The sequence below is a fragment of the Carcharodon carcharias genome, chromosome 2, assembly GCF_017639515.1.
Source record: "Carcharodon carcharias isolate sCarCar2 chromosome 2, sCarCar2.pri, whole genome shotgun sequence".
In the NCBI taxonomy this organism is placed as follows: Eukaryota; Metazoa; Chordata; class Chondrichthyes; order Lamniformes; family Lamnidae; genus Carcharodon; species Carcharodon carcharias.
Genome location: NC_054468.1, coordinates 19784266 through 19802410, shown reverse-complemented (window position 1 = coordinate 19802410; position 18145 = coordinate 19784266). Strand labels below are relative to the sequence as shown.

General features: G+C 37.9%; 1 protein-coding gene across 2 annotated transcripts in view; it reads left to right on the top strand.

Moving 5' to 3' along the window:
• rnf13 (ring finger protein 13) overlaps positions 1-18145 on the top strand; it is a 249562-nt gene that overhangs the window by 150547 nt on the left and 80870 nt on the right. For both annotated transcript variants that reach the window (XM_041217099.1, XM_041217089.1), the window contains 3 exons: positions 2050-2140; positions 6611-6716; positions 13301-13394. In XM_041217099.1, coding sequence (XP_041073033.1) covers positions 2050-2140; positions 6611-6716; positions 13301-13394 — 291 coding nt within the window. The remainder of the gene's footprint in view (positions 1-2049; positions 2141-6610; positions 6717-13300; positions 13395-18145) is intronic.

The window sequence follows — 18145 nt, the reverse complement described above, 5'->3', positions numbered from 1 at the left end:
ACTTGGTTGAAAAGCCACCAGGAGGTCTAGTAAGAGCTGACCATCCATCAGAGCTCAGTAGTGTCCCAAAAGACACGATGCCTACCACACAACTGGCCAGCAGATGGATCCCAACCAGGTTGGACCCCTACTTTCACCCACCTTAATGCAGAATCGCAAGATGACTGGACCAGTTTCTCCGCTACAATTAAAATGAAACATAACAACCTACCAGACTACAGCCCTGTAGCCCTAATCCAGTATGAATGCGGGAGAGGCCCATACTAGAAGGCCATCTTCTTATCATCCAGGCCCAGAAAGGTTGTCCCAAGTCCAGGAGTCAACTGCCCGCCTATTGCCACACGAACCCAAAGCAGCTAACACCAGAAGCTGGAACTGTCCAGTTGTGCTTGCGCCCGAGCCAACCCCTGAACTGGAATCTCTGAAAGAGACCCTTTAAAACACTCCAATCTCCTGACTCTTGGCCTAACCGCAGCCTCTGGGTCTGAACAGCTGAACCCACAGTTGGCTGTGGGGCTATTAATAGAGAATTGGATCACACCAAAACTGAGGGGTTGAGAAATACGCTACTGCTTATAAAGGGGGAAATCAAAAACACCTGTCTGTTTGCGGACGGGTGGTGAGACTTGAAATTAGGGCAGTTTAAATTAAACCCCCTCCTGTCTGTAACACACTTCCCCATCCCTAACCTGGAGGCACTGTGGCCAGTTGTATTTTGCATGCAACAGCTTCAACTGCGGTTAGATACAGACCAGGAATTTAAATCTGGAACTTTATTGACCTTTATACCTCTATCAGATCAGGCAATTGTTGATGCATTTTGGGTACTTCAAAACTGATTTTTTTTTTAAGGAAATAAAATATTTGGCTGCAGATATCTTGATGTTTAATGCACTTAAGTTTAGACAACTGTGATGTATGATGTAATGTAAATAATTTGGTGTTATCACTGCCTCTCACTTCATGCCAGCTTTAAATAATGAACCTATACCTTTAAATCCTAGCAGAAGTGTATTTTCATGTTCTAATGTATATATGACCACTGGAGTAGACCGACATTCTTAGATTACTGACAACATGACTTTAAAAGGAATTATAATTCCTTTGAGAAGGAAAGAAGTCATTACATGAAGTGTTTAATAAAGAAGAAATGGTTTTGCTCACTGAAATAATTTAACAGGGAACTTTTTTGTTTTAAAAAATAAATTAAAGTATATAGCGGAGGCGCTGGTAGGAGTAATTCTATGATCCTGAATTCTCTGGGAGTGCAGGTTGGAAGTAAGATGGCATGCAGTACAGTACCAATTCTCCAACTCAGACTGGGAATGCAGAATTACAGCTTTTATATATGCGGTCTTGGGTAATGAGAGCATTCTCACCTGTGAAATATAAATAAGTATTTCACAGCCCTTCCTTCACACATTCTATTGATAACATGATTGTGTGAAATATCTTATTAAAGTAGTAACTTCATTAGCCACTAACAGTGGTTAAGGGGCTGTGACATCGGTAGCTATTGTGAATTAGAATTTTTTTTTAAGCTGAGGGTTTTGTCCTTGCAGCCTTCCTTTACTGTTCTATCCCTGTGAGTGGCTTACTCCCCAGGGCAAATCCTATTCCTCCACATCAATTTTTAATCTCCAATCCCACCAAACGTCAATGGTCTCTGTTACTTGGATCTCTTATGCAGCATTTTTGTAAGTTTCAAAGTATCTGCAAGGCCTGCCACCTCACTTTGCTTTACCAAAGTTCATTTATATGATTAGATTTTGCAATCAAAATGAGTTGATTTGTGAAAATTTTAGTGTGGTGGGTTTCTAGAATGTGTTATGAAATTTTAACTCCACTGGGAGGTATGTCTGCCCTATTTGAGAAAGTGTTTGTCATGTCTCAATATGCCTGAGCTGTGCTGTCTCACAGTGAGAGTTGATGGGAAGGAGTCCTGAAGTGACCTTTTAAAGGTTCAAAACTGCTTGAATTAATCTAATTTATGCATCAGTAAATTTGCATGTAATGTTGAATTTCACACAATGTCATTCTGTTTTACAGTTGATATTTTTAAACAAATCACCATTCCATCTGTGTTTATTGGGGAAGCATCAGCTAAATACCTTATGGAAGAATTTAGCTATTTAAGAGGGTAAGTAGTACATATATTAATTTTTGCTCAGTCCTTTCACCATAATTTGGTCTGTGATTTTTTTAAACTGACACTTCAAACAAAGCTGATTAGACAAGTTTTCTCATTCCAAGTAGCTAATTTTATACCTTTTTTTGAAAAGTTAAGTTGTATCCCCCTCCACTGTAACAGCATTCTTTTCTCTTAAGTTTCCTCCTCTCTGCATCATTTAGGGATAAGGAAGCATTGTTTTGTCTCCTGTGCTATCTTGCTCTTTCAGAGGACCTCAAAACTACTTTTAACCTCCAACTTGGTATCATCTAATTACAGACAACGTTCTCCCCACATTTCTTTCAGCTTTTGTGTCCTGCGTTGAGTCAAATCGGTTAAGCTTTTCTTTATTATAGAGATGTAGGGGTGGGGGCTATGAGACTTGAATCTTTAAAATAGAACCTTTAGTTTTAATTACAACGCTTCCTTTGCTTTCTCTACAGTTACTATCTTTAGGCAATAAATACTGGCCTTGCCAGTGATGTCCACATCCCATGAACGAATAAAGAAAAGTGTAAGGGGAGGCTAAGGGGTATTCAAAATTGAGACATTTTGAGGCAAGTAGGAAGGAACTGTTTTTTCTAGCAATAAGGTTGGTAGCTGGAGGGGAAATGGATTGCAATTTCTTCGCACACATGATCATTAAAATCTGGAAAGCACTATCCGCAAGGGAGATGGTATCATATTTCATGGAAACTTTCAATTGGACATGTACTTGAAGAGAATTGATTTGCAGGTTTATGGGAAAGAAGTGTAGGAGTGGGACTAAGTTGGATTTCTCGTTATAAACTTGGCACAGGCATGACAGGCCAAAAGGGCTCCAGGATTCGGTGATCAGGATGAATTCCACACTTCAACCCTAAAATTGTAAACAAATTTATTTTATCTCTTAAGATTATTTGAAAATAATGCATCAAAACACTGAATACTGCGGTACTTTGTTTTTATTTGGCAACATATTATTACTTTACAAACCCCATCTGATTAGAGAAATCCATGGCACTTTCAGCAGTCTTTGTCAGATGAGGTGACAAAGCCTGAAAAGATAATCAAGTTGAAGGATGAAAATGTTATTCAGCTAAAGAGTTGATGCATATGAATGTTCGCATCTACAGTAAACACAAGTCAGAACTTTGCAGAAAATAAATTGGTTGCACATTCACTTAACGAGGGCAAATGAAGTGAGTTATGTTGGCCATATAATAAAAGCAATTTATTGTGTGTAGACAGCCAATCCTTGGCTACTATTTTATTTGGTTTATTTTTTTAGTTTAAATTCACTTTTACTCTTGAACGGTCTTGAAACTAATATAGCAGGTTTAACACATTAGTATCTGTGATCATGTGTGAAGTGAACTGAAATCAGTGATGTTTCTTGCTATCAGAAGATAAGCTTGAAAGGAGGTTATGTATATCTCAAACATATTTTTAATGTATAGAAAAATTTTTTTTAAATGACCAGGAAGTAGCTAGTTCATGGGAGGCAGTGGGGGACAGTGTCGCGGTGAGTGGAGAGGTGAAGAACAGAGAGTGAAAGATGATAGCAAATAAATCTCTGCAGCCAGCTTATCAAAGCTCAACAGAAAGGAGACCTTTCACAATAGAGCAATGTCTATGAGGCAAACCCCAAATTTTTCTCAACAGACTGGAGATCAATATTAATTATTTCTATCACCTGGGTGAAAGGAAAGGAAACACCTCTGGTCACTCTCAGTTGAGTATTAGCTCTGACCAGAAATAAGTCTGTTGGAGTTTTCATATGGAATGATATCAATTGGAAATTGCTATCTGCATCTTCTGCTCCTTAGCCAGGATTATATGTTCACCCCATCCATTGGCCCATAGACAATGGAAATCTCAAAGTGTAGTTCCATCTTTGAAAATCTGTGCCTGGATTTAGCTACAAATTCAGAAAGGACAGTTACAGTACAACAGAAGAGTTATAATTTCAATCCAGTTTAAGTTTTTCTTTCAAATGGTGTTTGTTTTATTGTGTTCCACACTTTCTCCTTCCCACTCCTTATTGGAGGAGGATTCTATGGCCACAAGAGGCTGCAGGCTGACTGACTGTGGCAAGGCATCGATGATAGCCAGGACAGATCCTCACTGGATCCATACCTACCAATTTCCAGCAGGTGTTGCTGTGAAAATCGGGAACTGGAATACTGTAAAATTACCCCTTTCCCATCACCACTTTCCTTAACTGAAAAGATGTTGAAGCCATGTTGTATGGTCCCTACCAGTGCTCTAGCTGGAAATAGAATCTGAGAATTATACAACACAGAGGGGACCATTTGGGCCATCAACTCTACCCTCAAGTCCATGAGCAATCTAGTTAACCCCACTCTCCTGCTCTTTCCCTTACCCCTGTAATATTTTCCCCTTCAAGTGTTTATCCAATTTCCTTTTGAAAGCTACTATTGAATCTATCTCCACCACCCTATTTAGGGGTGCATTACAAATCCTAATCACTTGTGTAAAAATATTTTTCCTTGTGTCACCTCCATTTCTTTTGCCAATTACCTTAAACCCATGCCCTCTAGTTATTAGCCCCTCAGCCTTTAGAAAGAGCTTTTTATTTGTTCTATTTAAACCCTTCATGATTTTAAATCACAGCAATTAAATGTTATATAATTAAGCAGATGGAACCATAATGTCACTTTTATTAATAAGCTATAACAATAAAATGAAATTAAGATGACATTTGTACAGCATGGTAAGCTAATATGAATGCTTCAGAAATAACTACTTATTGCAGAAATCTGTTTATATGTGTATAATAAATATTTATATTTATATAGTTCATTGATATTAGCTACCGTGAAATTCAAAGGGAGGAAAAACAAAAATTCATGATGAAGTACAACACCTGAGATTCCTGACCAGATTTAAGAAACCTTTTTTTCTCTTTTGCTCTTGTTGGAGGAACAGAAGTGAAGTTATCTGGGCTGAGAAAGCCACAGCCCTGTTAAATACAACACATTCTATTTTGGCAAGATCCTGTGGACACTGATTTTCATAAGAGTCATGTAATAATAACACATTGTTGAAATATGCATTACTAAACCATTTCCTGGCTTCTTTCTTTTGTTTTTGTTTCAAGAAGGAGAAAACGGTGAGCTGGTACATAAACTTCCGTTAATTGATAGCTGACTGCTTTTGCATTAAAGGGCCAAATGATTGTAGAAGCTTTTTTTTGAAACCTAACCCTAATACAGTTAGCTTTAAAGTAAAAATGAAACTTTGAGCCAACTTCGATTGAGCTGAATTTGGCACCATCCTGGTAGACATTAAAGTATGGTTGGGTAGCCCAAAATAGCTAACATTAAAGAGCTTGCGAATTGAATAAATGCATAAACCATTGCAATTAAATATGAGCAAATGTTGGAATAATTAAAAGGTTAAAAGTATCACTTTTTTTGCACGACTATTGTTTTCTTATTGTAGTACAGCAAGATAGAACAGTAGAGCAGATTCCTAGTTGGCCACTCTCATAGCATTATTGTATGACCCTCAACCATTCCATTTTAATCAGGATGGCCTGGCATTAAACAACACCGTCGCAAAAGCTGAAATGGATTTTGCCAGCAAAATCGATGAATTTGTTAGTTATTCTAAAGGTGCTCCTGACCAATCATCAACTCAAATGCCAAAATTTCAATTTGCTACAGCTTGAGCAGAATTCATCAGGAAGTGGAGAATTCTGAAATCGCTGGCTCAGCAATTGGACATCCCTGTTAAAATGATCTGGTAGCCAACACCACTAAACTAGGGCTGAAACCAGCTGATTACTCATTTACTCAGGTTTGCTATTCCTTCCTTACTTGTTGTAAACTTCATTCATTTAATATGTATTTCTCTGGTTTCTATCTTCGCTGTTGCTCAAGGCACTATTCCCTTTTTTATGGTACTTTTTCTCATTTTAAAAGGAAAAGTAAAATTTGAATTCTGATCTGAAATCTATTGAGACAGTAACTTTAAAGTTTTTTTTTACAATTTAGTGAAGCTATGATTGCTTTCAAACCAAACTACAATAAAACCCCCAAATTTGAAAGGTCTATCACAATTATGCTTTCAGTTTTAGGTGCTGGGCTGTCACAATTACATCACAGTCTAACTCCAGTGTAGTCACCATGACATCAGACATGGTACTGCTACATGTTCACTACCTTGTTGCATCAGGGCAAATGGTCACAATGGCCTCGGTTCATAAACATCAGTTTATACAATCTGGGCTTCCTTTTTTTGCGCAGCTGTTACATGTCAACCTGTGCTGCCTACATCACTACTAATGTAATAATGTAATCAACAAACCAATATGATGATCATTGTTGTTATGTGTATTCTAGCAGCATTTCTGGAATTATGCTTTGATGGCCATCATCAGTTACGGTATCGTAACTATCTGCAAACATTCTTTGTTATTGTGTTTCTCCACAGTGGCCATATAGTGATACTACCCGATTTTAGCCTTCCATTGGAGTATTATCTAATTCCATTCCTCATCATAGTGGGAATCTGTTTAATCCTGATTGCTGTTTTTATGGTATGTACTAATTTATACTTAAATGGTTAATTATTGCATTGTGAAAATGCCATAAGATTAGGATGTTGCAGAGCTTGAGCTGTGCTTTGAATGTGTTACCATAATGAATAATTTACTTGTACCTGCTTGGGATTACTGCCTATTGATATCCTCACCTATAACAAGGGAATAATTAATTCCATTGAGCCTACATTGGTGGTAAAGCTATTAACATAGCACATGTCTGCCTATTCTGAGCAGGTTTCAAACTCCCTATTTGTATATGTATTTGCAGTTTTAAAAGAAAAATATGTTATGTCAAGATAAAATTGGAAACTTGAAAAATGGTGAATTTGAATATTCTTTTGCGCAATCAGTAATAACATTAAACACACCGTCAGTTATAATGAGTCTTCCATACAACATATAGCACCGCTGTTAAACCGTGAATGTGAAATAATTCTCAACCTTCCACTTAATGCACCACCTATATAGTGTATAAGTGGTTTAATTTTGAAGATCATCTATTCTCAGGACCTATTTGAATGGAACTGAAAGAATAATATTAACTCGTGTGATGTTTGTGCTGTGGACATGTTCCCTCTAGGAGATGAATGAATAATGTGCAAGTGTTTACCTGGATTTTGTGGTCAGCGGTGAAGCAACAGCATTTGCCGTTGAACTTAAAGCTTCCCATTGAGATTGCTAGATCTTTGGGGTATGGATTTTACCTTTCCTGGTGTTTCTTTAATTCTGATGTCAACTCGAGGAGCGCTCTGACATCCAGAAAAGGCGATATTATCAAGCAGGCTAAGCAACCAATCACAATTAAGTATTTTTACAGACAGTAAACCATTCACAGACAGTAAACCCAGAAGTAAAAACCAATATTTATTTAACCATTTTATAGGCAGTGAAATAAAGATTGGGATGTACACGTGGGATTAAGGTAGAAACATCCCAGCAATCTTTTTAAACAATTTAAAAAACTATGGATTTTTTATCATCATGGAAAAGATTGAGATTTCGTGAATATAAAGTTGGTTTTTCAAGGCCAGAGAGGTTGCTCAGGAGGAATGATGAACTTGGTACACCATTAAAAACTCAGTTACACTTCAGTCAACAAAGCATAACTTTTTTCAAGGGTTTTTTAATAGGTTTTTATTCATTCATGGGATGTGCGCATCACTCGCTAGGCCAGCATTTATTGCCCATCCCCAATTGCCCTTGAGAAGATATAGTGAGCTACCTTCTTGAACTGCTGCAGTCCATATGCTGTAGTTACACTCAGTGCTGTTAGGGAGGGAGTTCCAGAATTTTGACCCAGCGACAGTGAAGGAACGGCAATATATTTCCAAGTCAGGATAGTGAGTGGCTTGGAAGGGAGTTTGCAGGTGGTGGTGTTCCCATGCGCTAGCTGCCCTTGTTTTAGATGGTAGTGGTCATGGATTTGGAAGGTGCTGCCTAAGGAGGTTTGATGAGTTCCCACAGCAAGACCAATGGCATTAAAGTGGATATTCACATGATTCCGAGTGATTTCTAAAAAAATTCCATCAACGGGATCTTCAACAGCACAATAATATGATCTAGCACAGACAGAGGCTATTCAGCCCTTAATGCCCTATGGTAGAGCTATCCAATTAGTCCCACCCAACTTCATAATACAGCAAGTAGTGCAAAGCTAAAGCAGTATATGATTTTTTCCACCAGGTGGCTCTCACTCAGCTAAGTTTTATCTCTACTAATTTGAACTGTTCTGGAAATATAATCACTTCAAAATAATAAAGCTTGTCAACTGTAGTAATTTACTTTGTTATGCATTCAGTGTTTGACTGAATTTTATCTTAACTTTCCTTGCTTCTGAGCCAAATGGCTCATTACCTCCCCTGAGAAAGTATTGGTTCCTGCAAGTCAATTCAATGGCCAGGGTTCATTGTTTGATATGGCCCAGATGACTGACTTTCATGTGTGCGAGCCTCAATAGTGAGTGCCATCAGGCCAGTTGATTGAGAGTGGCCTGTGGAGAAGCAAAGAATCAGTGATGGCAACTTCTGGATTTCACTTCACACTTGCGGAAGCTAGAAGTTGCTGTAAGTTTCACAATTGTAATGACAGTGAACACTGAGAGTTTTGATGTAATTTTAACTGCACAATCCCAGCCATTATGCTTAGGGTTCTTCACAGCCATCAATAAGTAGGGGCTTCAATTCCATTGTTCTGATCTATAGTGATCTTGGCTTCTAGAAAAGAACAAAAAAGGCTTGCATTTATGTAGTGCCTTTCACAGCCTTGGAATATCCCAAGTGCATTGCAGCCTGTGAATTACTTATGAAGTGTAGTTGTGGCAGCAAATTTAAGGTTCCTCCCACAAATAGCAATAACCATTAATGGGGATAAAAACAAAAAACTGCGGATGCTGGAAATCCAAAACAAAAACAGAATTACCTGGAAAAACTGCCAGACCTGCTGAGTTTTTCCAGGTAATTCTGTTTTTGTTTTGAATAACCATTAATGGTGTTGATTAAAGAATAACTGAGACATCAGGTGAAATCATCAGCTATTCATTAAAAAGTGACATAAGGTGTTCCAAGTCCACCTGGGAAGACATGTTTGGAGCCTCAATGTCTCTTCGAAAAGAATAGTGATTACTTATTTCATGTCTCTTGGTGCTCTCAGCCAGAAGATCTGATATTGGTGTAAATAAGGCTCCAGTCTAATCTTAGTATTCAGATAACAGTTGTAAACAGATCAGTCTTTGTCCCTTTGGTTTTTGATGTGATTTGAACCACTTGATTGGATTATGCAGTTATAATCATCCTCGCGTATCCATTTGTTATTATTCCAATAAAGGTCTGCACTTTTTGATTAGATTACTTACCTAGGTATATCCACAAAACAATGGAAACCTGGGTATCATGACCAGGTAATAACCCAATCAAGGGGTTCAGATGATTTATTAATGTAAATATGATGTTGATGCATCTCTTGTTAAATTATAGTTACTTCTAAAAAACCTATTATTCCATATATAATTGACTAACTAGCTCTGACAATATTCAATGAGCACAGCTGATTTGGAGCTTATGATGTTGGCTCCATAATTTGAGGGCTTAGATTTAGTTTACCATTTAGTTGTTGCAACTTAAATGATGCAAAACCCTGAGTCTTAATTATTTGCTCCGTGCATTCTTTTCCTTGTTTAAAAACATTTTGAATTTAATCATGAATTTTTGCTATGTTTAGCAAATAATTTTCCAGCCCGACATTGAATTAATTTTTAAAAATTTTAACTAGGCTTTCATCCAGACCTCATTTAATGATCTAATCGTGGACAAAAACAAACATTTTAAAATTTATTTTACTTATTTTTAGGGATGTTCACTTTAGGCTTTATTAAACTCAAGAAATTGGAAATAGAATTTTAATTTTTTTGCATGAATCAGTAGATGTCTATAATGGAGCTTTGAAAGAACTTTGCACCAGCTAGATATTCTTCTTAAAAATGTCAATATTTAGTATCCATCTTTAAAAAAAAGTTTACTAATGTCCAAAATGGTGACAAGCAAATTAAGCCAATTAAGTTAATTAAATTTTGGATTAACCCAAATTCATTTCCACCATTATCTCCCCACACATCTTGCCCAAATGTGCAACTGACCCATCAGGGTTGCTCCATAGCCAGTAGCTGAGAGGTGTAATTGAGGGATATCGGTGATTCAGTCACTGATTTTTGTTCCCTTGGTTTCCACCTGACACTTCCCAAATGACTAGCTAGAATTGGGAATTCATATGGGGAATTCCTACATCCTCTTATTTTGTGGAACGATGGACAATGCCATCAGGTTTTCCCCATGGAGATGATCCTTATAAAATATTCAGAATATATCAGTCTGCTTGACCTGCCTCATATCTTATTCACTATTTACTTCTTCAGGAGCAATGCACGATGCAATTTCACTTTTTTATATATTAAAAAAAACCTCCTATAAAAATATTAAATCTTGGGATGCATTAATATAAGTTTTATATTAGTCAATGGTGCTGTTGGTATAACTTTCTTCAGGCAGACCAAAATGAATAATTAGACATTGGTATATACAACATTTAGCACAGCTAAAATAGATATAAGCTGTGTAATGCCATTTCCTGGCTGGAAGTGCTCACTAGAGGAATCCTGTGCAAAAATGATGGTACTAATGGCTGAGCTGATCTTTTCATGGAACTAATACAGGAGTTGATCTATATGAACCAAAGAAAGTCATATGACTTATTAACTATTCAAATGTATTTCCTGCCTCATGATATTTACACAGTTCTTAAAGAGAAATTGTGTTCCCTGAAGCTGCTGCCTGAGCCTAAATGCTTTAAATCTTTGTTTGCTGGTGACGGTGTCACCTCTTGTTCCTGTTCTCATTATTTGTAATTGCTGGTTAGAGGCAACCTGGAAGCAGATATTTCATGTAGAATTTCTTCCTCTTGCAATATCATGAAGCTCTGCTCCAGTAAGTATTGTGGCTATGCCTTGCTTAAAGTCATTGGCCAGGGCTTTCTGTGTGATCACTCACCAGCTCGCGTTTTTTCTCTCTTTATTTCCATGGACAGGAGAACACCGCTAGACAGCTGACAGTAATCCCCAACCATTGACCAGCTTCATACTATCCACTTTTACACAAATGTCTGTGCCCAGCCTATATTTGACTTACTTTAATAGTATAAATTATGGCAATTGAGAAGTTGTTACAATATTTAGATTTATTTGGCCAGATAGTACTAACCACTTCACTTCCCATTTCCTTAAAATCCTGTTTAACATAAAGACATAGATTTGTATAGTGCCTTTCACATTCTTTGGATGCCCCAAAGTGTTTTATTGCCAATGACATACTTTTGAAGATTGGTACTGATTATAGCGTAGGAAATTCAGCAGCAAATTTGCATATCGCAAACTCCCACAACCAACCAAAAGATAATGACCAGATAGTTTTAAAACTGTTATTGGTTGAGGGATTATTGTTGGCCAGCTAGTACTTCCTACTGTTAAGGGATAAAAATTGTAGAAGTCCCCTCTGCTCTTCAAAATAGTGTCTTGGGATCTTTGACCTCCACCTCTTAAGAGGGCGGATGGGGCCTTGCTTTAATGTTTCATCTGAAAGACAGTACCCCCAACGGTTTTCACTCCTTCATAACTGCACTGGAGTATCAGTCTAGATTTTGTGCTGGAGTCTTAGGCGTGGTCTTGAGCCCACAACCTTTGAATTCAGGAGACACGAGTGGTAGCATTGAGCTATAACTGATATGGTCTTCTGTGCACATTGATTAGACTCTCATTTTTTATCATCTTGTGGAGAAGGGGAGTGGGAAAAGAGGGTGAGGACGGTTTGTATGGTTATTTGCTCCCCACTGAAGGTTTAAGGCTCTGTTAAATCTGTCCATACCCTTAATGCCTTTTGCCCTGAGTTGAACTTATCCTCGTGTCCAATCAATTGAGTAGATCATTTACTTCCACGTCTCAGCATTGGTTATGTCCCTATTTCACCACCAACTAAAACTATCATTATGCTTTGATTTCTCAAAAGCTCCCCTTAACGGCTTCCCTTGCTACATACAGTCCAACTCATACAAAGCTATGTTTCTCACCCTGACCAGTCGCCCATGGAGTAACATGAGATGTTCCTTCTGTGTGAAAACAGCAGTGTAGCAGAAATAGAAATATATAGATTTAATATGATTTTTAAAAACTTGATGTTCATTCTGCTCAAGTGTTAGCTGTGGCTCAAGCAGTCACACTTCTGCCTCCACCTGAAATTTGTGGGTTCAAGTTCCAATCCAAAAGACTTCACATAATCTAGGCTGACATTTCAGTGCAGTACTGAGGGATGATGCACTTTTGGAGGTGCTGTCCTTTGGGTGAGGCATTAAACCAAAGCCAGGTCTGCTGTCTGTTGGATGTAACTATCCCAAGATGCTATTTGAAGTAGAGCACTGGAGTTCTCCCGGTGTCCTGGTGGATATTTATTTCCTCGGCTTTCATCAATATAAAAAAAAAACCTGGCCATTTATTTCATTGTTGTTTGTCGGAGCTTGTTATACACAATTTGGCTGAAGTAGTTTTTATATTATATGAATACTTAATTTGCTTTGAAGTGCTTCAAGACATCGAGGTTGTGAAGGGTGCTGCATAAATGCAAGTAAAAGACCTGCTGGCACTATTTTGAAGAAGAGCAGGGGGTTATCTTCAGTGTCCTGGCTAATATTTGTTCCTCAGTAACATCACAAGAAAACAGAGTATACAGTTGTTATCACATTGCTGTTTCTGGGAGCTTGCTGCATGCAAATTGGCTGCTGCATTTCCTGAAACAGTGATTACACTTCAAAAGTATTTAATTGGCTTAAAACGCTTTGGAAAGTCCCATGGTTGTGAAAAGTGCTATATAAATGTCTGTCTTTTTTTCTTTTTCTTTGAAAATGGATCCTTTTTGAAATTTATTGATGAACAAGATGGGATAATTTTGCATGTACAGAGAGGAAAGATCTTTCAATTTGGTGTGTACACATTCAAGAATAAATCAATCTTTCAAAATCTTACTCCTTTACTCACTTTCTAGATTTCAAAGTTTATTCAAGACAGACACAGGGCAAGAAGGAACAGGTTGCGTAAAGATCAGTTGAAAAAACTTCCAGTACACAAATTCAAAAAAGGTAAGTGATTCTTGCTTTTAATCTGGCTGAAGTATTAACTTATATTCAATATCAAATTGTGCAGAGGTTTTTGCACAAGAACTGACTTTGAAATTGCTTTTCTATTTCCACTCATTAGGCGAAAAGTTACCTCACTAAGGCTTTCCAAGTCAGGAAATGGATATAGAGTAGCCAGTATCCTAATGCTGTTTATGAGGCATTCACCACTTGTTTGAATGTATGGGTTTGGTACTCTGTTAGTTAAGAGAAACTAAAAATGATGGGGTGGTCTTTTGAGAGGGAGATTCAAGTGAGTGGTGTAGAGGAGATGAATATGCAGTTACACATGCAGATAATTGAACAAGAACACATTTCTCTGTAATTATGATTGTTTAGAACTACAAGGGATGAATGGGGAGAAGTGTGAGAATGATAAAGAAAGAACAAAAACAGAAATACCTGGAAAAACTCAGCAGGTCTGGCAGCATCGGCAGAGAAGAACAAAGTTGATGTTTCGAGTCCTCATGACCCTTCAACAGAACTAAGTAAAAATAGGAGAGGGGTGAAACATAAGCTGGTTTAAGGTTTGGTTGGGGGGGTGCGGGGGCCTGTCGGAGAGAAGAGCAATACTTCTTCAAGGTGGGCATTTCTTGAAGAGAAGTGGCAGTCAATTAAACACATAAAAGAAGGGATGGGAGGAGGCCTGAGGCAGATGGGAGCACCCTGATGGCTCAGTGGAGGTAATAAGATGAAAATCAAGGGCAGGCAAGAAGCTTTGGATTGAATTGGATGACAGTAATAGGATAGGGGTTGATGGGAATAAAAGTATCGTTGGGATAGATGAAGGGCAGAAAAATTCAGTAGAGGCCTCGAGAGCCCACAGCCTTGGGATCAATTGGGGTGAAGGACCAGAGTGAAAAAATAAATGACAGAGCAAGGCACAAATAATCTGTATCATTTTGATTGCAAATGTCACATGTTTCTAACTTTTGTAAATATTGATTTACATCATGTAAATATTGATTTATATCATGTAACTATTGATTTACATCATGTAAATCACTCAAGTCAATGCAGTCAGTGTACAGCATGAACAACTTGTTGGAAACTTTAAATGCCTTGTGTACTTGTATAGCCATCTCTTTGTACTACATCTTAAGACTGGTTTTGTTTGGTTCAGTTGCCTTTGTGATTTTAATTTTAGGCAACAGGATTTCAAATTAGATCAACTATATTCGAATTGTTAATTCTGAACTTAAAAGTAAGTGTTTCTTTGGCCTGTGATGTCACGAGGCTGCTTTATGATGTATGGATAAACTTTTATCCCTGCTGGAACTGTCACATTTATTTGTGATGTCCTGAGGCAACTGCTAGGAGATTGTGAAATGATGTCATTGTAATTATGTTGAAATGTTGCCACTGAACCTTCAAGCTAGCCAGTGTGTAGTATTTATTGTAGGCAGGAGATTATCCATGTCCAGTGCATGGATTCTCCACTAGCATCTGTGCCTTTGCTGTTCAAAGCAGGAGAATTTGCAATTGATGCTTTGATATTTGACAAAAAGGCTTTGTCTAGAAACCAAGTATTTTAATAATTGTTTGACTATTTCAAGTGAATTGCTGTAGACCTCCATAGTGATGTTTGATATGAATTCATACTGTAAAGTGACATGATACGTGTGGCAGTTTCTTCTGCATAGTATATTTTAACTTGCTTTCCAGCGGTCTTACAGATGGCAATAAATCTACTTTGATTCTTTGGGACTACTAGAAAGCCCAAGGTAGAAAGACTTATATTTTTGTTCCCTTTCCTACCCCTTGCCTGCCTTGCTTCATTATTGGGATCATCTTGAACCTGTTTGACACCTCACCTTAATGTCAGAACAAAGTTGAAAGCTAGGCACGTGGTGAATTGGATCTTGTTGTCAGACTGCTTAACACACTGGGATATTTTGTAAAGAGGCGTGGGAAAAACATGTCACTACTGAATTATTTAGTACATAGTTTTCTGATGCACAGAAGCAGTTTAAATAGAATTCAGTTTCGGCAGTTTTATTGACCTTGTGTGAAGGTCAGTTGACGTGAATTCATGTTGTTTTTATAGTTTCTGGAGATTTTATTACCTGTCCAGTGTGTTATGTTTAATTTTGTTAGCCAATAGAGCTCTGAAATTTACAGAACCATATACAGTACATTGAGGTGTTAAGAAAGAGATTTAAGATTTTATAATCCATCTCCATTTTCTGACCACACCCATATCTAGGTAAATTAGAGATTGAAGTAGCTGCTCTGTGTACTGTGGTTTATACAGGAGGCATGTTAGGCCTTTAAGCATTTTATCGATATGGCAAATAAATTTTCTGTATTTATCGAAAAGGTTTTTCCCTTTGTAATATCTAATGATGGAATAGTTCTTTGTTGGGGGTTAGTTCCCTTCAACTTTCACTTAGCCTTGTTTTTCTAAACATGAACATGGTCTGAAAGCTAAACAGTGTTCAGCTGGTTAACACATTGCCCATTCCTCAGACTGCAAGCAGTGTTTTATTAACCACTAACATGCAAAGTTTAGGGAAATTATCTTCATCTCTAGTTTAAGAATCTGTAAATGTTACTGATTAATTTCCCATGTAGAAGCTTAGGTGGTTTTGGCATTTTTCTTACACTGTGTAGAAGCAGCCATTTCTTTTCCCATTATTGAATGGCTTTTTTCCTGCCATTAAATCTAATTGTACAGATATTTCCAGAAATAATCGTTGGGTGCAGTGTGGGGTGCATGTATATATCACTGTATAAATGTTAAGTCATGGAAAAGTTATCTAAATTTACCGGTCTCTTTTTTAAAATGTGCAGCACTAGGCTCATTTGCATGTAACAGGCCACTTTACAGCAAGTGCTAAAAGTCTTGTGATTTGTTGGACACGGTTTGTGTTGTACAATTGAGAACATGATTGCTGAATCAAGTTGGGAATACTCTGTCCTGCAGTGCTACCAATTTGTGATACTAATTCCCCATTGCTTTAGCATGCCAATTGTGTTAGTGATCAACCTGTACTTTCACAATAGTTTTTGTAAGTTCCGCAAATAGTGGTGATATTTCAATCGGACCAATTTAAGCTGGGGCCTTAATGACACAAGTAACTACTTATTGGAATAATCAGATAAATGTATCATACCATATATCTATCCAATGTAGAAGTTGTTTGTTAATTGGTCCCCCAACTCTGATTTGTACCAGAAAATGGTTCCATGGGTGTACCTCACCCAAGCAACCATTCTTTGTCAAAGTCCGGAGAAGGGGAGTAGATAGACTATTCACGTGAAAGCAAGATCGTGGTAGGGGACTGTCCTGTTCTCATGCAAGATCCAGTCTTATTTTTTCAGCCTTGGCTCAGTGATGGCCCATTTACCTCCAAGTCACAACTTCCTGAGTACAAGCCCCACCCCAGAGAGGTGCATACAACCATATGAAATTGGTGGATAGGAAACAATCTTCTGGTCCATCAACTCTGCCCCACGTACTCGTAATATGGAGGAAGCATCATGATTAGACTTCCCTTAACCACCAGCTGCCATGTAACTTCCTCAGAGTGGCAACAGAACAGATCATAGCATCCTGAAAATCTGGAAAGTTTCCTCTGGCCCTCTTAGGCAATTGAAAACTAGTCCAGGAGGTCACACTGACCATGCTTGTTGTTTTGCCTAATATTTCAAGAATATCAGGATCAAGAACGAGAGAGCATAGACTTAAAGCGATTTGCAAAAGAAGCAAATATGACAATGAGCAAATATGACGTGAGAAAACCTTTTTCACACAACTAGTGGTTTGGGTCTGGAATGCACTGCCGGGTGGTGGGGGCAGGTTCAATCGAGGCATTAAAGAAGGCATGAGATGATTATTTGAATAGAAACAAGGTGCAGGGGTAGGGGAAAAGGCACTAGGTCATAATGCTCATTAGAGAGCAGTGCAGACACGATGGGCTGAATGGCCTCCTGTGCCGTTAAGATTCTGTGATTTCAGTTGCCTTTTTAACAAAGCTGTGAGCTCCACTTCAGCTAGGAGCTGGTCCAGCTGTCTCTTGAAGTTTTGCAGAGGGTCAGCACGAGCTGACAGAATCTAAAGCTGACAGAATCTAAAACAAGCTTAGAGCAAAAAGTCAATGCTCTTGTATACAAACATATGAATATATAGTAGCCAGTCACTTTCTTATTGCACAGGAATATTTGTCTCTCGCATTTCTTCTGGTGAGTACTAAAATGTTGGTCAAATTATTCATTGTTAGTACATGGTTTGGGGAAACTGTATTTTCCACCTAAATTATATATTTCTGATGTTCTTGATGGGAAAGCTTATGCCACTTGTTTTTTTTTAATGGATTTTTTCCCCCCACAAAAAATGGCCTTTCCCACTCAGTTTAAAATGTTATGCAAATGATTGATTAATGCTGGTGTAAGATATGACCTTGAATGCAACTGTTACAGTAACTCAACAAAAAGGCTCTGTCTCAATGAAATGGAGCTTGCTGCAGCTGCACTGCTTTGCACAGGGTGATGTTTAACCACAATTAATGAGACGAGTTAACTAAATCTATTGTTGAAGACAATTTCAGCTTTGCAGACCAATTTATTCAGGAAGTTGTATATAAGGTTAGTCAGCTTAGGTCTGACCTTGTTGAACATGTTGGCAATCTAGATTTGCCGTACATCTATTCTTCCCTATGACCTTTTCCTTTGCCTGTGAGAGATGCTGTGGTGAGATCAGGTGTTTAAAACAA